This window comes from Crocodylus siamensis, chromosome 4, assembly GCF_052110815.1.
Source record: "Crocodylus siamensis isolate JL-2025a chromosome 4, ASM5211081v1, whole genome shotgun sequence".
Lineage (NCBI taxonomy): Eukaryota > Metazoa > Chordata > Crocodylia > Crocodylidae > Crocodylus > Crocodylus siamensis.
The window spans coordinates 177,439,489-177,462,021 of record NC_143398.1 but is presented as its reverse complement, the minus strand read 5'-3'; the positions used below and the strand labels follow the sequence as shown (position 1 = coordinate 177,462,021).

The 22,533-nt window shown below is 46.5% G+C and overlaps 1 protein-coding gene across 1 annotated transcript in view; it reads left to right on the top strand.

Annotated features, from left to right (window-relative positions):
- The window catches only part of SPP2 (secreted phosphoprotein 2), a 28,217-nt gene extending 5,884 nt beyond the window's left edge, over positions 1-22,333 (top strand). The window contains exons 4-7 of the mRNA XM_090041231.1: positions 306-419; positions 4,255-4,309; positions 8,282-8,389; positions 22,017-22,333. Coding sequence (XP_089897357.1) covers positions 306-419; positions 4,255-4,309; positions 8,282-8,379 — 267 coding nt within the window. The 3' untranslated portion in view covers positions 8,380-8,389; positions 22,017-22,333. The remainder of the gene's footprint in view (positions 1-305; positions 420-4,254; positions 4,310-8,281; positions 8,390-22,016) is intronic.
- Positions 22,334-22,533: the final 200 nt, after the last annotated feature.

Sequence of the window (22,533 nt, the reverse complement as noted above, 5' to 3'; positions counted from 1 at the left end):
GCAGCCTCCCACCATTTACATCAATCTTTTATACAACAAGTCGTGGTTTGCAAAAGTTGGGCAGACTGCCCAGAACAGGTGAGTGGGCCAAGGATGTTTCCTGGACCTGAGTAGACAGCCTGTTATAAAAATGCTGTGATTTTTTTTCCAGATTCAGGGCTCTGGTTGTAAATAGTGCTCTTGCTCAAGTCCCTAGTCTTGGTACACAGGCTTTTTCTAGCCAGCTGTCTTTGTCTGAATCTGAAATAAACTTGTACTGTAGCCTATGCAGCCATATGCATGAACTCTATTTCAATCCATTACAGCAAGCTGCTTTCTGCAGAAGTACAGTGTATGTCTCTGATGAACAGATTCAGAATTTGGCAGTCCGTTGCCACCAGGACTCGTCGAGCTCAGAATCTGCAAGCAGTGAAGAAGAGGTAAGCAAAAGAAAAAAATCCCCTTGCCACGCACCTTAATCTAGAGGGTAATTTCTAGGGCTGTACAAAATGGCTGTATTTCATTTCAATTTTAGATTCAGCCATTTTGGAGGACAGTGATTTGTTTCGGTGTTTTGGATCACTATTCCATTTTGATTCGGCCAAATCTGTTTTGGAGTTCCGGCACTGATTTGGATTGGCTGGGGAGAGGCAGGCACAGCCCAGGTGGCTGCAGGTTCTCCCACGGCTCCTCCAGCTGTGCCTGCCTCTGCCCCGGTGGGGGGAGCTGCAGGAGAAGCCCCCATGGCTGCCTAGCCTGATCCCCCACCTGGCCCCAGTCAGCCGGAGCCCAGCACCACCTAGCCCCAGTAGCCCCAGCTCCCAGACAGTGCCCAACACCCTGCTGAGCTGAGCTGCAGCCACACCATGGGGCAGTTGCCGTGCAGATGCCAGGTGGAGGGGGTGATCCCTTCTGCTTCCCACTGCCCCGTGCTGTGCAGGGGGACTCTTCCATTAGCCCTCAGAGGCCCTGGACACCGGGCTTTTTGTTTTGTTTTTAAGTGCTGGGAGGCTGGGGCCATGTAGGGGATGGGGCCAGGCAGGGCAGCCATGGGGGCTTCTCCTGTGGCTCCTCCAGGTGTGCCTGCCTCTGCATGGGTGGGGGGAGTTGCGGGAGAAGCCCCTATGGCTGTCCTTCCTGGCCCCATGCCCCACCTGTCCCCAGCCTCCTGGCACTTTAAAAGGAGGGCTGTGGGGCTGCACTGGACTTTTCCTGGGGGGCACCCCTGAAACATTCCAAAACATCCAAAACATTTTGGATGACTTAATTTCATTTTGGACATGTTTCAAAGCCTTCCATTTAGTTTCAGAGTTGGTGTTTCGGGGGCCGAAACAGACTGAAACACCTCCAAAACGAAACAGCCGCTGAAATTTTGCACAGCCCTAGTAATTTCTGCCTGATAAAAATGCTTTGTCCTCCTCCCTTTAACATTTAATGGGAGTGGATGTGCATATTTGGAGACAGAATTTGTAACTTGACCTTATAAGCTGCTCCATTAACACAGTGAGGGTGTAAGACAAATACCTAAATTTTAGGTGGCAGAATCTCAGGGTAGTTTAGGAAAGTAATTGCCTTTTCCACATTTTACGGATCCGGGGGACTGAGGCAAAGATGTGAGGTGATGTGAGTTGCCTGAGGTCAGCAGCAGCAATGGCCAACTTAGGACTACAACCCATGCTCTGCTCAACAGACTAGTTGGTTTCAAACTTCTTTGCCTACAAACCCCTTTACCAGCAAAACATTGCTGTGTGTAACCCCTACATTTGAAGCATCTCTGCATTTTCATTCCTTAGGAAGCGTGTTGACACTGATATCAACATGTGCAGTGCCATTTCTCACCCTGTATTGACCAGTCAGAAACTCTATTGCCATCATTAAAATGAGCACATACCCCTTGGCAAAGCACTGCATACCCCGGAGGGAGGGTGAAGAGGGAAATGGACCCCAGTTTGAAAACCATTTTGCACTAAACCATACTGCCTCTTTCACCAAATGTAGAGATCACTTCAGGGCTGAAAATAAAATAATCTTTCAGCAAGGTAAAAAATACCTCTCCATGCAAACCAGCTTTGACACACCTGACAATGTGCTCTCTCTCTCTCGCTCTCTCTCTCTCTTTGTCTCTGACTGTCTAGCAGCTTTCCGTTGCTGTGATCTCTAGACTGAAGTATTGTTGAGTCTTTCTGGTTGTAATTCAAATTTCAGTCTAAAAGCTGTATGTGGTTTGGCAAGTCATCTCTAGTCATGCTTAATTCTGATCAGCTGGAATATTTGACCTTGCTTCTTGGATCCCTTAAATTGCTGTGAAAGTCTAGAGTATCTGCCAACTCTGATCCTCATTTGTGTGTGTAAAGTATTGTATGTGTATGCCTAGGGATGCTGATTAGTATGTCTTATCAACAGAAACAAATATTCTGTCTCTGTTACCAAACCACTCCTAAACCAACCATATAATATTATAACTGCAGGGGTTTCACTCAACTGGGATTTGGGTTCCATACTTTTCTTCATTTTTGAGCTGCCTGGTTTGAGGTTTAGGCTTGAGTAAACACTGATCGGCATTTCAGAGCTCAATCTGGCTTTGTTTCAAAGCAAACAAACTTGCAGACTTCTTGAAAAAAAAAAAAGATGCCAAATCAGGTTTATCTGCAACTGGGGGCCAGCTCGTACACCAGAAAAATGTGTACCTGCATTTCTGGTTTGTAACTAAACAAACCCAGTGAGGGCTGAAACATGTCATGTTCAGGGCTGAACATTTTTCACCATTCTGTCTCCTTTTTATTGCCAGCCCGTTACAAGTTGTGACAGATAATTACATTCAGAAATAAAGATAGCACTTCAGGCATAATGCCAGGACATAAGGACAGCTTGTGCTGTTGGTTAAATGCTGGAACTGAATGTCTAACTTGTATAAATTGGATCAAATTTCCTACCCCTCTCTTTTTGAATTCTCAGTAAAGTTTACAATTTTCTTATGCATTTCCTATTCAAAACTAGTTAGACAATAGCACTGAAGGAGGGCATGCTAAGTATTTGAAATGCAAAAGGTTTGGGTTAGTTTGGGATGCTGATTTTTGTTTCCTTATAGGTTAAACCTAACACTTTTTAAATTGAGTTTTCAGTGGAAACATTTGTTTTTACAAGGAGAATCCTTTCTGTGGCTATTCTTTAACAGTCACTTAAAATTCGCTATTACTTCCAGTATTCCCACCAGGAAATGCATTTGTGAAAAAGTTAATGGAAAATGAATGCCAAAGGGAGCAACCCTAGATAAAAAGGAAACTATCTCTTTCTGCAAAGATTGGAGCTGGATGGACTTGACGATATGACCCTGGGGGTTTTAAGATAGCACAGAAGTGTTCACCTGGCAACAATTGTCAGGGAGTATGTTCCCTTCTTTTCATTACCACAGTATTGGATAAGAAAAAGATAGTGGCTTTATGGGTGACTTGTAGTCACAAGTGGTAGCTAAAAACCTGATTTTAGATTAACAATGCTCAGGGTATCTTGTCAGGGAGTGATTACAGATCCAGTTCTGTTGCCAATGGAATCCACTTGAAGTAATGGAGTACTTCACTGCGTGGAAACCAGGAGGGGGAATAATTCCTGTTTGCTTTCAGCTGGACTTGTTTAAAAATGATTCATAGTACCAGCAAGTTGACCTGAGTGCTCACCTGAAACCAATACATTTCTGGTTTAGCTACAAAATCGGCTTCCAGTTGCAGGACTGGCACTTTTCAATAAGTGCAATGGTTGGATGCACCATGGCAAGGGGTTGATGTGATCAGTGTTCTAGTTGTATTGTTACCTTGAATCACATGGGACTTCTCTTGATCCCACTTAACAACAGAATTCCTAATGATTTCAGTGGGGTCAACATCAGGCCTATGGTAATATGGCACTGATGATCGGCAAAGAGAGGCTGACTTTCAGATAAACCTTTAGAAAACTGCAAGGCTCCAAACCTTGATTTTATCAGTCTTCAGAGGGTCAAACTGAGAACAGAATATTTTTAAAGAGCTTTTATTAATCTGGCTGTGGTATGAAAGAGAGGCTCCAGCCCATTTTTAGAGTCCTATTTTTAAAGCAGTTTCTTGGACTGGATGTCCCAGTTTCAGTTCCCGTTTTTCTTAGGCTCTTTCTTTTTTGTTTTCCCTACCACCTATTCACTTTAGAAAGGATAGAATCACTATAAATTAATAAAGCAGCAGGTAGAGTCAGCCTACTCTGACAGCTCTGCAGATAGACCTTTCAAAGATGTGTCTTTATTTATAGATGTGGTACTTGAGAATGATGGATCTGAATAGACGGGGTAATGGCCGCAATAAAGGTAGGTAACCTTGGAAGTGGCTGACTTCTTGTGTGCATGTTTTATAAGTATTACTTGAGTCTCACATAGACAAAGTTGTCTTACACCCTCAGCTAGGCACTTCAGTGTAGGTGCTTTTAATTCAATCCAATGAATGTTCTCTTGTGGTAACAATGCTGGGATAAATGTTCGGACTAAAATGGGTAAAAAAAACCCACAAAAAAACTAGCTTATCAACCCAGGTTTGGCAAGTAGAAAGTAAAGCAGTGTGGCTGGAGTAAATAATGTGGAATAATAACAGCAATCTGAGCTTTCCATAGTTCTGCTGGGATAGCAGGACAGAAAATTCAGAGCGGGTGGGAATGGCAGTATTCTACCACCTTGGGCAGTGGTGTAGATTCCATGCTTTCTTTGCTTACTACATGTGTAGTCCCTTCCCAGGCTTTCCATAGACAGCCAGTGCCACAGCTCCTCCAGTAGTGTCCAACAGTACTAGGTAGTGCACAGAGCTGTTCTACAGCTCTTCCTGCCAATGGTTCATCATTGGTGTCACAAGAGGCAGTCACTTATTCCCCAGCAATGACTAAAGATTCTCTGTGTGTATGTTGTACAGAGGCAAAGCTTCATCACAGCCTTGTAAGTGGATGAAGCATGCTTTCTTCCAGTTGTAACCCTTGTTCCCTGGCCTATATAGAGAGGGCTGGGCCATGACCCTTTTGTACACCTAGTTACAGATGTGGCTATTACAGAAGCACACTCTTACCTTTATATTCAGGGTTCAGGTAATAAGAATCCAGCTGCAGAAGTTCCTGTTGGGGATGGTCAAAGAAAGGATTTTGTATCTCTCCACCTCACCCATTACTGCCACACAAGGAGAGTGCAAGCATAACAAGTGTTAGGTGCATAGGGGTGTAGGTATGGCTGCAGAGATTAAACATCAACCTCAGTTTTGGAAGAAGAATCTCTAGACTGAAGGGAGAAAATCAGACATTGACAAAGTTAATTTTTCAGCTGCCTTTTGTTCTTGTTTCATTAAGGGGAATGAATATTTCAATTGAAGCTCATCCAAATACAGATTTGGAATTTAGCCCATTAACTAGTACATGCGTCAATGTCTGTCCTTTGTGTAGAGTTAATGATCTGTAGAGGGATGGAATTCTTTAGTTGCACAAGCTTTAACCATACGTAGAACAGAATCCCATTGTACAGCTTGCTGCAAGTCCCTGTGATGAGTGGAAAGTTTGTTCCCGACTTCATTATTAGTGACCTTTGAGGAGATAACAGTGGCCATGCACAGGTGGCACATTTCCACTAGGAGAATAGTCACTCTGCTGGTAGAAATTAGGGAAACTTAAACAAATTACATTTTTCACACAATCTGACCCCTGAATATCCTATACAGCTGTGATGTAACACACACTTATGACTGCAGAACACTTTTTAAATGACTGATCATGCAAAAAATTAACCCTTGATAAATCAGCTATTAGCTTAAGTCACTACAGAGCACAACATGTTAGGGAACTTCTGTTCAGGTTCCCTCAAGGGTTAATTTTTTGCTCTTTTGTGGGGCCGGGCTGGTGCTTAAAGCAGTGAGCAGCAGCCCAGCCCTGTCCCCAGGGCTATTAGCAGGGGAGGAAAGGGGGCAGCACAAAGCTGCCAGCTGGGCTTTGCCATAGCTGGAGCTGGAGGTGGGGAAACAGGGTGGAACGGAGCCCCCTTGCCTTGTGTCCCCCCCACCCCAGCTACCCCAGCTGGGGCATTGGATGGGGCTGGCCAGGCCCACAAGGCGAGGGGGCTCTGTTCCACCATCTTCCCCATCTCCAGCTATGGCAAAACCCAGTTGGCAGCTGAGTGCTGCTCATGACAAGAGGCTTGACCCAGGGGTGGGGGAAAGGAGCTCCCTGTTCACCCCCAACCTGAGCCTCTTGACAGCAGCAGTATGCAGCTGCTGGCTGGGCTTTGCCATGGCCAGAGCTGGGTGGGAGTGATGGCTGGGGAGAGGGGTGGTTTGGAAGCCTCCTTGGAGGCTGCTGGAGCACCCTCACCTGCTGCCAGGGCTGGTGCAGGCAGGCTTCAACCCCCCCTGCTTTGTGTAAAGTGCCATGAGTTAAAGTGAGGTCCCTAAATGTCTGTGGGCACCACAGTAGTTCATTCAGTTTCTTCCAAGAGAAATATGTCCCCTCTAGGAGAAAGACCTTCCAGACATTAACTTGGACAATATACCCTATGGGAGAGTTTCTCTTGGTAGACCTGGAGGAGCTAAACAGCAGCTTCTCCTGTGCTTTCCCCAGACTGTCAGTAGTAGCAGACTTAACTGATTTGGGTCAAACTGGTTTATGCAATGTCTGTCCCAGATTCCTTGCTGGCATGCTCTCTGGCTGGGTGGGGTCCTCTGCTCCACAGCAAGGCTGTCCCCTCCCCTCTGTTCCCTGGAAGGAGCTTGGCAGAGGCACAGAGCATCTGCCTGTCTTCTCCCTGCTAAGCAGGGATTATTCTCCCTGCCCCTCTGCCTTTTGAAGACACCTCAACATTAGCTAGCAGACTACATGCTGGCTATGGTCCATGCCGTGAGAGAGGACAGAGGCAGACATGTGTTTTGGAGCTAATCAGCAGGTAGCTTAGTGTCCTTCCTTGGAAGAACTGTTTAAGAAGAGCTCCATTAGTTAAGGGAGAGAGGTTTTGTTTTGTTTTGTTTTGTTAATGGATTAATAAACACTGAGTTAGGGGTACTAAACATCCCCTGCTAGGCAGCTCAGGATGGGGAGGAGGGAATAATCACAGTGTCCTGCCAGGAGCTGACCACGTCCCCCTCAGCTCTGCCCTGTGGAAGTAAAGGGAGGGCTGCTGTAGCACCCCCTGATCTCTAGCCTGAGGCACTGCAGGCAAGTCCCTGCATTTCTGGGATGTCTGTCTGGTTATAAAACTGAGTTAGCCTAGCCAGGTTAGACTAACTTGCAAAGATTGAATCAATTCAGGCTCAGGCTTTTTGAATGTCTGTCCCTAGCCAGAGACCCAAGTCTGCAGAAAGTGGGTGGGCATTTCCCTGCAGCTCAACTCTTCCCTATCATGGAGGAGTTGAGCTGCTGCTGCCCTCCCTCCTTCAGCCTTCTTGGCATGGAGAAGACATGGCGACATTGCCCTGTTGCTCCTTCCCATCCTAGAGACTGAGACAGGAGGGGACAAACAGCTGCCTGCTGCTCCCTGTGCATACCCCCAGACGGGTGTGTCCCTGGTCTGAGGAATGGGTTGCATGCCTTGCCCTGATGCTCCCTCCCCTCCCAGAGAACAGGCGGGGAGAGGAGGAGCAGCTGCTTGCTGCCCGTTGTCTGTTCTTTGCACTGGGAAGGAAGACCTGCTGGGGAGTATAGCAGCAGGGAAATGCTCCCTATACTTCCACAGACCACAGTGACCAGGAGGGGCTGGGAGGAATGAAGCAGCTGCAGTCTGGCCAACCTAGACTGAACTCCTGTACTGCGCCCTCTGCCAGGAAGATTTGTAGAGGTGGAAGTATTCCCAGAAATTTCCACTGCTAGAAATGAATGCCTGTTCATACTTAGTGTTACCCCCTCAGATTACCTAATATTATTCAAGAAGAACCTTCTGAGATCAATGTCTGGATCTCATCTTCTCAGGTTGGGGCTTTTCCTACATTTAGAATGCTAGTGCAAAATAGGAAATATGGAAATCTGTCACCAATGGAGAAGTTTCTAGTCTCATAGTAACTTTTAGAATAGGTGTAACATTGCTGACTTGCTCTGTTGAGTGTAATAAGGTAAGTTTTAATTTTGATCATGCCTCATTGAATCATGATATTCACCTTAACAAAAGTCAGGATATGCTTGCTCATGGTATTGAACTTCAGCTTTCCTAACATTTATTCAGAAGTGCTTTTGGTGATGTCTTATCTGAAATGTATTTCACTAAGCTTAATGAGCATGGTTCTGAAAATGTTTTAAGATGCACCTATATTTTGATGTTCTTTTCCAAAAGCTATACTTGCTCCTGAGGCCTTCTCTTCAGGGAGGAGAGGCAATCCATATAAAACATGGCATAAACCCAGTGATATCAACCCCTACAGGTTTGAGTAATCCCATTTAGGTAAGTACATTTCATAGAACATCAATCTGTCGAGGAATGTTGTGGGACAAGTGGTGGTGAACTGGGGCTGTGGAATAGCTCAGAGAAATGATGTCCTGAAAAACTAGTAACACTAGAGTAGGGGCAGGCAAAGTCTGGTCCATGGGCCCGATTGGGCCCACAGTGGACTCTGGTTCTCAGCAGCCCCTGCCCACATTGCTGCAGCCGGTTTCCATGGAGACCACAGCAGCAGCGGGACCATGACAAAATCAAGTATCAAGGCAATACTTTTCTGTGACATGATGTTTATTCAAGTTTGGAAATATTTTAGCATGCAATTAGTTGCTAGTGTAAAGTGACATAGAAAGCAAAGAGCTTATAAAATGGCACCATTTTTCTTGGAGGCAAGGATTTCTTAGGGTGATTTTTTTTTTGTTGGACCAACTCTGTAGCTGGAATAAATTTAGACAAGCTTTCAAATGCAAGGCCATTTCTCTGTGGCATATTTGGCTTGCTCTTCCACTGCATAACTTAATAATTTGATCAAAATGTATGTTAAACAAAATATTTTTCCTGTATACCTGGTTTTAACATGTTTGGGATTAGGTGCCTCATGGACTGGATATAAAATCTCTTGCCTTTAAATTGTCAGTTTAAATCAGCCTGGGTCAGTAATGACCAGGGATCCTGGTTTTCCTTGGTTAAAAGAAATCTCAAATTCTCTGATTAAAAAAATAAATTCAAAATCTCTGATGAAACCCTCCAGTATCCTTGATTAAAATGAAAGGCTTCTCACTTCTCTTCCCATAGCCCCTTGGCCCTGCTGGTGCTCCTCCTGCCCCCACACAGCCCCCTGCACCTCCCAGCCCTACCATAGGGGCCCCCAGCTGCCAGGTCTGTGGGGCCAGGGACCCAAGTCCACAGTCCCCTGCCCCCGGCTGGCTGAAGGCAGCGGCTGCTGCAGTGGAGTAGAGCCCCCCCACTGCCCGCTGCCTGCCTTCTGCAGGCTTAGGTGGGGGCGTGGCTCCCTGCCACTGGGTGCATTCTGGAGGGCAGGGGGGACCCATGCCCCTCAGATCTGTGTGTGGGGCAGGCACAGGCACAGGCACAGGCACAGGCACAGGCACAGGCACAGGCACAGGTTGTCCCCTGCAAGCTCAGGCTCCCCACCCTGCTGCCCTCCCCAAGAACCCCACAGCAGTGAACAGCAGAGACATGCGGGGATCTCCTTGTGAGCTTTGTGCTGCCCTGGTGACACATCCCGTGAGCAAGGGGATGCAGTGAGGGGCACAACCCCATGCTGCCACCTCTGTTGCTGTCACGTGGGTAGGGGACACATCACCAAGGCAGTGCACAGCTCATAGCAGCAAGGAGATCCCCATGTGGCTCCACTGTTTCTTGCAGTGCTAAGTCTCACTTGCTTGGCTGTGGAGGCCCCAGGAGAGGGCAGCAGGGTGGGAGCCCAAGCCAGCCATGGGCAGCCTGTGCCCACCCCCACCCTGTGCACAGCTAGCCATGGGCAGCCTGTGCCCCTGCCCCCCAGAGTGCATGCAATGGCAGGCAGTGGGCCCCACCTCTGCCCCCGAGATGAGCCACCTGCAGTCCCATCCCGCTCTCCACTGGAGCCCTGCAACTGCATTTTGCGGCCCAGAGCCCCAAGCCCCACCCACTGCCCAGCTGGGCAGCAGCTCCAGCCCCAGCCCTCCCCAACTCCCTCCCTCCCTCCCTTCCTATGGGGCCCTCAATCTCCCCTCCCCCACACTTACCTGAGGGAGCTGCTCTCCAGGCTGCCTTCTGGCCATGTGCATATATACATGGTTCCCGCGCCTGACTGCGCTCCTCCCATTCCCCCAGCCTCTTGCAGGCTAGAACCCTGCAAAACTGCAAAATTCGTGAGTTTCTCCAGTACAATGACAATCCATCTTTGCCTATGATAAAAGGTAAAATCTTCAGTTTTCTCCATTTTATGGGAAATGGAAAACCCAGATTCCTGTTAATGACCAGGGATCCAGGTTTTTCATTCGCCATGGAAAAATACAGTAAAACCTACACTTCCTTATTTTTAAGGCGAAAAACCTGGATTTTCTCCTTTAAAGGAGAAAAATCCAGGAAGCTGTGGGTTTCCCATTGCAGTCTGACAGGGTGGGTGGGGAGTGGGGGCACCGGCAGGACCCAGGGGGCTGTCAGTGGGGAGTGAGGGGCACCAGGCAGGAATGGGGGACTGTGGCTTGCGAGTGAAGGGCAATGGCATGGGCAGGCCACTGGCATATCAGAGCTGCTCAGTGCCACAAAGCTGGGGGGCGGGGGGAGTGAGGGGAAACTGCTGCAGCTGGACCCACATCCTGGTGGTCTCTTCAGGACAGGGCTGGGTTCAGTTGGCTGTGTGATGCAACAAAGATTTCCTATTAGCGCTGTACCTTTTCTATAGCTACAGAATCAGTTTCCAGTTGCAGGACGGGCAGTTTTCAATAAGTCCAATAGTTGGTTGTGCCATGGCAAGGTTGATGTGATCAGTGTTCTACAACATTAATATTCTAGAGTGCCTACTACAAATGTAAATGTTGAGAGAAGCCTGTGCCCTTCATCTCCACCTATTCCAGATGGTAAAGGAGAAATTCCTGTGAACGATAACGTTTTTTGACTTGGATCTCTGAATTATGCCCTTGGGACATATGTGAAACACAATGACAATAGCATATTTTGAAGTGCATTACAAGTCTTGATTAATATGATTTGTGAATGCATGCACAGTTGTATCTGTTATTGGTTGTTAAGAGATCACTTGTAATGGTGCCTAATATAAATCTTTATCTAGAGCAGCTGGAGATGTAATGCAAACAAGTAAGAAGTTCTGTGTTACGCTATCAAAGAGAGAAAAAAAGCAATTGGTCTGCAGCAGCTGTTCATTACATCTCTGCCTGCAATCTAGGTGCAAGGGTGATGTTTTGGCACCTAGTTAATAGAAATGATAGTGAAGGAGCAAGCAATTCATTGGACATAGCAAGGCCTGCCCTGCACAAGTCATTTTTGGCTAACCTACTTCTGAGAATTTCAGTGGGAGTAGTTCTAATTGCTGTGGGTATTTTATCTGCCATATCGTAGAAGGAAGAAGTTAATCCAAAGGAAAGTGATTTTAAATGAGCTTAACTGACACACCATGGATATGGCTGTTTAACATGTTAAAGTAGTCAGGGGATGATGAGGAAAGCTTTTTAGTAAAATGTTTTTTCATGATAAGAAATGAATCATGTACAGTTCCTACTAAACAGGCTTCTGCAGTACATCAGGCAGTCTTACTGGTGCTCTGGGCACAAGAGGCCAGGGTTGAATTCCAAATGTGTGTCGAGGATTAATTTCATTTCTCTGGTTTGGAAAAATGATAGTTTTAATGTTAGTGACTCATTGACAACCCCCCATGTATGTCTTGGTTCCTAAGCAGATTTTTCTTAAACTTATACATTAAGGAAACCTATACTTTCTCCTAACAGAGGTCAAAACTAAAAGGAAAGGGGAAGTAACAACTTCCTTAATAAGGGCTTTATTTGTTCTGTAAGAAAAGATGCTTTCCTTAAGCCTTTTTAATTATAGCCTCAAGCTAGGACAAGCTGATGCATAGTTTTAATTTGTACTTTTCCTTTTTATAACTCTCAGATCTTTTCTGATTTCTCCCACTTCCTTGAAGAATAGTTCTAGTGTGCACTCTGCTTTTTCTAAGTGTTTTTCCCCAGTAGCGGAAAAGTTAAAGATAAACAGGAAGTAACTAAAATGTCTGATTTATTTTATGCTAGGGATAGACGTTACACATAAACCAGTTTATGTGATCAGCAACTAGTAAACCTGTAACAGAACAGATGTTCAGTGCACATAAACCAGTTTGAAAATGACTGAAACCAATTTAAGAGAAACCTGGTTGAATGTAGTAGCAGACTTAACTGATTTGGGTCAAACTGGTTTATGCAATGTCTGTCCCAGACCTCTTGCTGGCATGCTCTCTGGCTGGGTAGGGATCTCTGCTCCAGAGCAGGGCTGGCCCTTCCCCTCTGCTCCTTGGGCAGAACTCTGGCAGAAACTTGCAGGCAACTGGTCTTTCCCTGCTTATGCAGACACCTCAACATTAGCTAGCAGACCACATGCTGGCTATGGTCCATGCTGTGGGAGAGGATGAAGGCAGACAGGCTTTTTGGAGCTAATCAACAGGTAGCTTAATGTCCTTCCTTGGAAGAGCTGTTTAAGAAGCACTCTATTAGTTGATGGAGAGAGGCTTTGTTTTCTTAATGGGTTGATAAACACTGAGTTAGGGCTGATAAAAATTCCCTGCTAGGCTGCTTAGGAGAGGGGGGAATAATGAGAGTGTCCTGTCAGAGCCTGTCCATGGCCTGCTCAGTTCATCCCTGTAGGCACCTATTCAATTTGGATTTGGCTGATTCAGATTTGGCTGATTCAGTTCAGAGATTTGAATTGCTTTTCTGATTCCATTTGGCCGAATCAATTCAGAAAATATTCGGAGCCGATTCGGCGAGATTCAGAGATTTGGCCATATGGTATAATGGGGAATCAATGAAATATCTATAACTTTGTTGTTTAGCTGATTCAGATGAAACTTGTAGGAGTGGTAACCTCTGCCAGGGGCATGAAGTCTGCCAGGTTTCAAGGTGATAGGGGTTTCTAGGAAACTGCACCTCAAAGTCCTAAAAGTAAAACGTATGTTATGTGCATGTGTTAAGCCACAGCAGGGTGAACCCTGCAAGGATGGTAGCTCTTGCTGAGCCTGCCAAGTTTCAAGGAGATAGGTGCAGGGGTTTCTGGAAAACTGCACCTCAAACTGCTGACAAGCAAAACTCATGACATAGGTGACACTGTGTATGTGTGTTAAGGCACAGGGGGGTGAAAACTGCAGGCCTGCTAGGGCCTGCTGTGGCCACAAAGCCTGCCAGCTGTGAAGGAGATAGGTGCAGGGATTCAGTTTCCCAGAATTGCCAAATCTTTTCCGAACTGATTCGGAAGCTCTAAATCTATTTGGAAAGCCTAAAGCTTCTAGTGATTCAATTTGGATTCATAGATTCAGCCTCCAAATCATCTTCAAATTGGAATCACAATCCGAAGCTTTGCACAGCCCCAGTTACAAAATTGATTTAGCCTAGCTGGGTTAAACTAACCTGCAAAGATTGAATCAATTCAGGCTCAGGCTTTTCTAACATCTATCCCTAGCCTTAATGTTCTCAAACACAAAGGATAAAGTACATGACTGTCTGATTAATGCTGGAATCTGTGGGCCAAATCAGCACAGGGGAACAGGGCCTAGCTGTTATATATAAGGGATGGGCCCTGAACAGCAAGGGCAGCAGTCTGCTGCTAGTTGCTGGAGAGACACCACTGACTGAGCTGCTGTTCAGTACAACTCGGAGGTAAGGGAGGAGCTATGGCATCTGGCTGGAGGCTTCTGGTCCTGGGCATGACTGGAAATTGCAGCCTGCCAGGGAAGGGTGGTCTGGTGGGATGGTCCATGGTGGGGCAGCCCCCCAGAAATGCCAGGCCAGTTACCTCTCCAGTGAAAGGCAGGTAGGGACTCCTGATAACCCCAGCCTGATTAGCCCCACATTTCTGGTGGATAATTAAGGTCTGGACAGGGGGAGCCCAGGCTCACTGTGAGCACTGAGGCAGGGCCCAGCCCAGGTGGAGGGACCTGTGGCTGCACCCAGATTCGCAGTTGAGTCTGAGGTTGCATTAAGGAACCGGAGTAATGCTCCAGGGGGGTGGGGCCCTGAGCCTTGGGGAGCTAGTAGGGGAGCTCCTGGGTGAGGGGATAGTGGGTATGAATGGGTGAGTGCAGTGGGATGGGGCTTGGAGCCCTAGTCCTGATGTTTCATAGTTTCATAGTTTGTAGGGTCGGAAGGGACCTGAGCAGATCATCTAGTCCGACCCCCTGCCATGGCAGGAAAGAATACTGGGGTCAAATGACCCCAGCAAGATGTTCATCTAACCTCCTCTTAAACACCCCCAGGGTAGGAGCCTGCACCACTTCTCTTGGAAGCTGGTTCCAGACCCTAGCCGCCCTGACAATGAAGTAGCGCCTCCTGATATCTAACCTAAATCTACCCTCTGCCAGCTTGTGACCGTTATTCCTGGTCACTCCTGGCGGTGCTCAGGGAAACAGTGACTTCCCCAATGCCTGCTGATCCTCCCTGACTAGTTTATAACAGGCCACAAGATCCCCACTCAGCCTTCTCTTTTGGAGGCTGAACAGGTTCAAGTCCCACAGCCTGTCCTCATAGGGCCTGCCCTGTTGTCCCCTGATCATACTAGTGGCCCTCCTCTGGACCCTCTCCATGCTGTTGACATCCCTCTTGAAGTGCGGCGCCCAGAATTGGACGCAGTACTCCAGCTGCGGCCTGACCAGTGCCGCATAGAGGGGGAGGATCACCTCTTTGGACCTGCTCAAGATGCATCTGTGGATGCATGCCAAGGTGCGGTTGGCCTTCCTGACTGCCTCTCCACACTGCTGGCCCATGTTCATTTTGGAGTCAATGATGACCCCCAGATCCCTTTCCGCCTCCGTGCTGACAAGAGGGGAGTTCCCCAACCTGTAGGTATGGTGCCGGTTATTCCTCCCCAGGTGCATCACCTTGCACTTGTCTGTGTTGAAACCCATCCTATTCTCGTCCGCCCACCCTTGTAACCTGTCGAGGTCTGATTGTAGCCTGTTGCATCCTTGCAATGTACCCGCGTCCCCCCACATCTTAGTGTCATCAGCAAATTTGAACAGGGTGCTTTTTACCCCCTCATCCAAATCGCTGATGAAGATGTTGAACAGTGCGGGCCCGAGGACCGAGCCCTGCAGAACCCCACTGCCCACGTCCTTCCAGGTTAAGAAGGACCCATCTACTACCACCCTCTGGGTGCGGTCCTCCAGCCAGTTGGCGACCCATTTGACTGTGTGGGTGTCTACACCACAGCCCCCCAGTTTCTTAATGAGAACAGGGTGAGAGACAGTGTCAAAAGCCTTCCGGAAGTCCAGGAAGACTATATCCACTGCAACCCCTGTGTCTAACGATCTGGTGATCTGATCGTAAAAGGTCACCAGGTTGGTCTGACAGGACCTTCCACTGATGAATCCATGTTGGTTGCCCCTAAGCATGCAGTCCCCTGCTGGCCCCTCCTGCATGTGTGCCAGCATAATTTTCTCAAACAGCTTGCCTAGGATCGAGGTGAGACTAACCGGCCTATAGTTTCCCGGGTCCTCCTTCCTGCCTTTTTTGAAGATGGGGACCACGTTGGCCCTCTTCCAGTCCTCCGGTACCTCACCAGAGCACCACGAGTGCTCATAAAGTTGTGCCAGGGGACTTGCAATGACCTCGGCCAGTTACTTTAGATCTCTAGGGTGGAGATCATCTGGGCCGGCTGACTTGAATACGTCCAACCCCTCCAGAAGCTCCCTAACTAAATCCTCGCTAATCCGTGGCCCATGTGTGCCGCCCCCGGGGCCCGAGGGGGGCCCAGCAGGGAGGTGGCTGTTCTGGTCCCTACTTAGGAAGACGGAGGCAAAGAAATCGTTAAACATGTTAGCTTTGCCGTCTGGTGTGATGAACAAGTTACCCATGTTGTCCTGCAAGGGCCCCACATTACCCGGGACCTTCTTTTTACCCCCTATGTATTTAAAAAAAGACTTCTTATTGTCCTTAATCTGGGAAGCTAGTCCCAGTTCCATCTCTGCCTTGGCCTTCCTAACTGCCCCCCTACATTCCCGAGCAACTACAGAATAGTCCTCCCTGGTGATGACCCCTTCTTTCCACTAGGTATAAGCCTCCTTTTTAGCAAGGAGACATTCCCAGATGCTTTTGGTGAGCCACAGAGGCTTGTGTGCTCTCCTGCTCCCTTTGATCCTGGTTGGGATTACCTTCCTTTGGGCTTGGAGGATCGTCTCCTTAAGGAGCGACCACTCTCCTTGGACACCTGGCTCCCCTCCCCCTCGGGACCTCAGCGCTTCTCCAGCTATCCTCCTTAGCTCGCTGAAGTCTGCCCTCCTAAAATCTAGGGCTGCTGCCTTACTGCATGCCTTTTCCACCTTGCGCTGAATGGTGAATTCCAGCAGGCGATGATCGCTGTCGCCCAGGTGGTCGAGCACTCGCAGCCTCCTCACCAGGTCATCACCCATGGCCAGCACTAGGTCCAACAAGGCATCCCCCCTGGTGGGGCTGTGCACCTCCTGGGTTAGATGGAGGTCCTGCACTCTGGCCAAGAACCTGCGGGAGCATTCAGACCTGGCTGACTGCTCTTCCCAGCAGATGTCCGGGAAATTCAGGTCCCCCATGACAACCACATCCTTAGCCTTCGCTACCTCTGTGAGCTGACCCAAGAGGGGCCTGGCACCCAGAGAGGGGCTTGGAGCCCAGGGACAGGGTTTGGAGCTGGTGAAGAGGCTTGAGGCATGATAAGGGAAGGTCAGAGTCATGTCCATAGGCTCTTGTCACTGGGGCAGGTAAAGGGCAGCTTCCTACCTGATTGAAGTATGGTAATCATTTACATCAAGGCACGGCAGGAAAGGTGGACAAGTGGTTTGCCTGAAAGCAAGTGGACAGGATTACATTGAGAATGGCCCTGGGATGCCCACTTGTTACACCATCTCTATCAAACATATTGTCAAGTCCATTTTAGGAGTAGTGAAGGTAGACTGCTTATTTTTGGCACTGGTATCACTTCTGTTGGAATAGTATATTCTGTTCTGGTCTGAAATTCAAGAAGGATATTTATTAATGGAGAGGATTCAGAGAAAAGCTACAAGAATGATTTTGGGGTTGGAAAACGTGGTGTACAGTGAGATTTGAAGACCTCAATTAATTTTGCTTAATCAAGGGTACAGAGTGCCTTAGCCATAGTTTATATATACATGGGAACAGAAATTTGTAATAGAGATCTTACTAATCTAGGAGAGACAGATTCAATGACTGGGAGATGAAGCTGGACAGATCTAGATAAGAAATGAGATATAGCCTTTTTTAGCCATTTGGGCAAGTAATATTGGAAGTGATGGCTTTCTTATTACTGTAACTTTTAAATCAATGTTGAATCATTTTCCAAAAGATATATGTTAATTCTTACATGAATTAATTTAGGACAAGTCCTGTGGCCTGCATTAACTGGAAGGTCAGACTAGATAACCACAGTGGTCTTTTTGGTCCTTTAAAAACTGTGAATTATTAGGATACATTGAATTCTGAAAGGTATTCAATACAGTAGCATAAGTCGTCTTTTATAGCTGACAAGAACCCCAGCAGAATTCGCATGCAGGAATCACATTAGTGATTAAAGAACCCACTTAGCAACTAGATCTGACCAGAGACTTGTCTGGGGTTATTATCTGTTGTCTCACATTCTGAGATTTTTAAAACCACATCTTAACAGGATAAAAATAACCATCTCTAATTTCTAGCAGAGGACCTGATACTGTGCCACAGTCAGCAGGCACTGGCAAACTATGGCAGATAAGAAATGAATGGATCTGATACAAAGGTATTTTGTGGAGTGAAATATACAGAAAGCTTTCTTTAAAAGCCCCAGCACCTGAAATTGTGTTGTTACATGACACTTAGGTTTCATTTACAAACAAAACCGAACTAAACTTCAGGTTCTCGGTTGTGGAGAACAGCTAAGAAAAATACTGCCCAGTTAGCTGGGACAAGAAAAATTAAGCAACAAGCTCCTGATTTTGCTTCCAATGTTCAAGCCTACTGCAGTTCATTTTTCTCTGTCATGAATCATACCAGGAAAATGTTCTCTAAAAGCAAATCAGGTGCAATATAAAGTAATATAAAGATGTGGATATATAATCGTGGTAAAGAAAGAGACTTTCATGTGAAGCTTAGGGGGCCCCTGGCCTCCACTGGGATGACTAACCATTGGTAGGACTGGTTAGTCATCCAACACCAGGTGGGCGTTTACCTCACCAGTGAGTAATTTGTCTAGAACCTGGTATCTCAAAATCAGAATTTCCCACCAAATGAGATAACTGTTAACCCTGGACTTGACTATGCATGTACCTGAGACCAACATGAGACTAAAACTATGAAGAGGAAAAGTGAGAGTTACCCTGGTCCCAAAGAATATAGAACTTTGCTTAGGTGTGGGAGTTAGAGACATTATCCATTGTGCCTTCATTAAGAGGCCATCTTATGTAGTCACACACTTGCTGTCTACACTGTCTTGTCACATGCTCTTTTGCCTCTGATTCCTCAGCAAGTGGCTAATTACCAGCAGTGTAGTAATGCTGCCTGTGGTAGCCATTTCTCCCTTCCCCTACAATTTGGCAGTGGAATGGATGCCCAGTCACCCTCCCCTAGTTACACCGCTGCTTATTAGTGTTCTGTAGAAAGAAGCTAAACATCAGGGGGGAGGAAAAAACCCTGTCAAATGGGATTTGCTATATCATACCCTATTAAATGGGTACTTTGTGTCAGTCTTTCATCAGTCCCATGGGACGCCCATGCCCACTACAGGACAGGGAGGTCCGGGTGAGGGAGATCCCTTGCCCTCCATCAATGCTGACCTTGTAAAGAAACATCTTCAGAGGCTGGATACCTTCAAGTCAGCTGGCCCTGACAATCTACACCCCAGGGTACTCAAGGAGCTGGCGAGCATCATAGCCCAGCCCCTGGCACGGATCTTTGAAAACTCCTGGCTCTCTGGTGTAGTGCCCAAAGACTGGAAGAAGGCCAATGTGGTGCTTATCTTCAAGAAAGGGAGGAAAGTGGATTCGGCTAACTATAGGCCCATCAGCCTGACTTCTATCCCGGGGAAGATCTTAGAAAAATTTATTAAAGAGGCCATCGTTAATTGACTGGCCGACACCAACATCCTGAGGGATAGCCAGCATGGGTTTGTTGCGGGTAGGTCTTGTTTGACCGATCTCATTTCCTTCTACAACCAGGTGACCTATCACCTGGACAAGGGAGAAGAGATTGTTGTCATATATCTTGACTTCAAAAAAGCCTTCCATCTGGTATTCCATGACCACCTCTTGGTGAAACTGGCCAATTGTGGCCTTGGGTCCACCACAATCCACTGGTTGGAAAATTGGCTCCATGGTCAGACCCAGAGGGTAGTAATTGATGGCAGTCATTCATCATGGTGTCCTGTGACCAGTGGGGTCCCCCAAGGCTCTGTCCTTGGACCCATATTGTTCAACATCTTCATTAATGATGTGGACATTGGAGTCAGAAGCGGACTGGCCAAGTGTGCCGATGACACCAAACTTTGGGGCAAAGCATCCACACCAGAAGACAGGAGGGTGATCCAGGCTGACCTGGACAGGCTTGGAAAATGGGCGGACAAGAACCTGATGGTGTTTAACACTGAAAAATGCAAGGTTCTCCACCTTGGGAGGAAAAACCTGCAGCATTCTTATAGGCTCGGCAGTGTTACGCTGGCTAGTACTATGGAAGAAAGAGACTTGGGGGCCATAATTGACCATAAGATGAACATGAGCCTGCACTGAGATGCTGCGGCTAGTAAAATGAGCAAAATGCTGGCTTGCATCCATAGGTGCTTCTCAAGCAAATACCGGGATGTCATTCTCCCCTTGTACTCGGCCTTGGTGAGGCCGCAGCTGGAGTACTGCGTCCAGTTTTGGGCTCCACAATTCAAAAAGGATGTGGAGAAGCTTGAGAGAGTCCAGAGGAGAGCCACGCGCATGATCAGAGGTCAGGAAAGCAGACCTTATGATGACAGACTGAGAGGTATGAGGCTTTTTAGCCTGTAAAAGCGCAGGCTCAGGGGTGACCTGATGGCCACCTATAAGTTTATCAGGGTGACCACCAGTGTCTGGGGGAACATTTGTTCACCAGAGCGCCCCAAGGGATGACAAGGTTGAATGGTTATAAACAACTACAAGACCGTTTCAGGCTGGACATAAGGAAGAATTTCTTTACTGTCCGAGCCCCCAAGGTCTGGAACAGTCTGCCAGCGGAGGTGGTTCAAGCGCCTACATTGAACACCTTCAAGAGTAAATTGGATGCTTATCTTGCTGGGATCCTATGACCCCAGCTGACTTCCTGCCCTTTGGGCAGGGGGCTGGACTCGATGATCTTCCACGGTCCCTTCCAGCCCTAATGTCTATGAAATCTATTCATGAGCTGATCCTGGTACAGTCAGACCCTGGGCCACTTATCTAACGATAGTGCAACTTGGATTAAATGACAAGAGTCAGCTGCAGTTATATTACCCTGCAGTTTCTGTTTCTTCCCCCTCGGGTTTTGCCCTTGTTTTCTCATTATTTTGTATCATCTGATATCTGTGATGTGTTGTAAAGAACAGGAGGAATCTAGCTGTTTGCCATATCTGTCCAAAGATGAGATCTGGAAACTTGGCTTTTTTCCTACAGTAAAATTAGAGCTGTGTATGGGAGCAGAGCCCACATATTTGGGCAAATAGAATAACTACAGCAGTCTGTTCCAGCTGTTCAGAAATCTTTTTACTTTCTCTCCTGCTCATTATTCAGGAAAATTACCCACTGTGCTTTCCCCAACTGTGAATTACCCTTCAGATCCTGTTGCTGGATGTAGGGAATACTCCTGCTTCCAGGAGGTGAAGGTCTTAGTTCTTCATCTATGTACTCAGGGCCTAATCCAGAAAACATCAACTTGCTGCTAGACATAGCCAGTAATAGTTTCACTGGAAGGCTGAGGAGGACCCTGTAGCTGTCCATCTCTTGTGTTGTTAATTTGGCACCTTCCACAAGCACCTAGAAATTAAAGTTCTCTGATGCATAGCTCATGTAGTGGCCCCAGCAGGCTTCCTCACATAGGTGAGATTGTGTTAATATCTGAAAGGATCACTTCTAGCATGGTTCCTTTGCCATGGTTGTTATGCTTTTAAGGCCTCTGAGACTAAGTGCTACTTAAGTGATAGTTCTTTGTCCTGGACACCTGTTGATAAGGAACTGACCTAAGACCACAAATGAACTTGGCTAAAGCCAATCAATTGCTGTTAGGTGCTAAATTCCAGTTACTACCAGTCATATGGTCACTTCCCTTATAGAAGTTTGTTCCTAAAATATCACAAATTTGCACTGGACAGGAAAAAACACTCAGATTACTATGGTTACCGACTTCATGATAATGCAGCGTTGGATACAGAGTCATTGTAGCCTTAGTCATATATTCTTTCAGAAAAACACAGACCCCACGTTTACAGTATACATTGCAGCCTTGGATTTAATTGCATTTCCCATAAAACCTAGCACCGTGTCTCTTCCTTTTAGAGTTTACATGGCATACTAATTTTCATTCTCTAAATACATTTTTAAAACATTTTTATAACTTGATAAGCAGCTTTTCTTGGGATAGATAACATGGTGTTTAGTACAAAAGTTTGAATGACTCTTTTGTAGGCATGGCCTTTTAACACACTTTTTTGAGGGATGTATATGCATTATTATGGATATGTTCTATTTATTCTCTATATGGGTAATGACAACATAAGGATACTAAATTATGAAGTAGTAATGTAGGATTTGATCTTGATAATTAAAGGAAATAATCTGCTGATGTGAATACAAATTTATGCCTTCTCTCCTTTTTCAAGTTGTTTGTGTCCAGTTAATTTTTCTGAAAATGAGATGTTGTGAATTGTAACTGTGAAATCTATCTTTTTTTAGTGAAATGAAGATCCAAAAGGACCAGAAGCCACAGATGCAGCATACCAAGAATAAACTTGATAGCAATTACCTTTGCTTTTTAAAACTGCAAAAGCTGTTCTGTAATGAATGGACTGTCTTTCCCACTCACTCACTCTCTGTGTTCGTGTCAAGTGTCCTCTGAATGTGCATGCAAGATACTAAATGTATGAAAATTGGCAGGAGATAGCATTTCAGTGTATTGGAGCTCATTAGGAAAGCTTTCATGCATCTAGCATATCTGTGTCCAATACACATTGTATCATCTTCTAATGGTGCTATTAAAAGGTCATTATACAGTCTGTGTTCTGGGTTACTTGTTGGTTGCAGATGTTTATCCTTTTTTCTTTGTCTTGCTCATTGCTAATTAGTGTTTCTTTCACCCTCCTCCCACAAGCAACCCGCCCCCTTTTATTATTTTCCTCCATTTTTCCACATAAAATAATGAGAGGGAAGGCTTATGATGTCTTTAATAATGCATGGGCAACTGAAGGCAAGG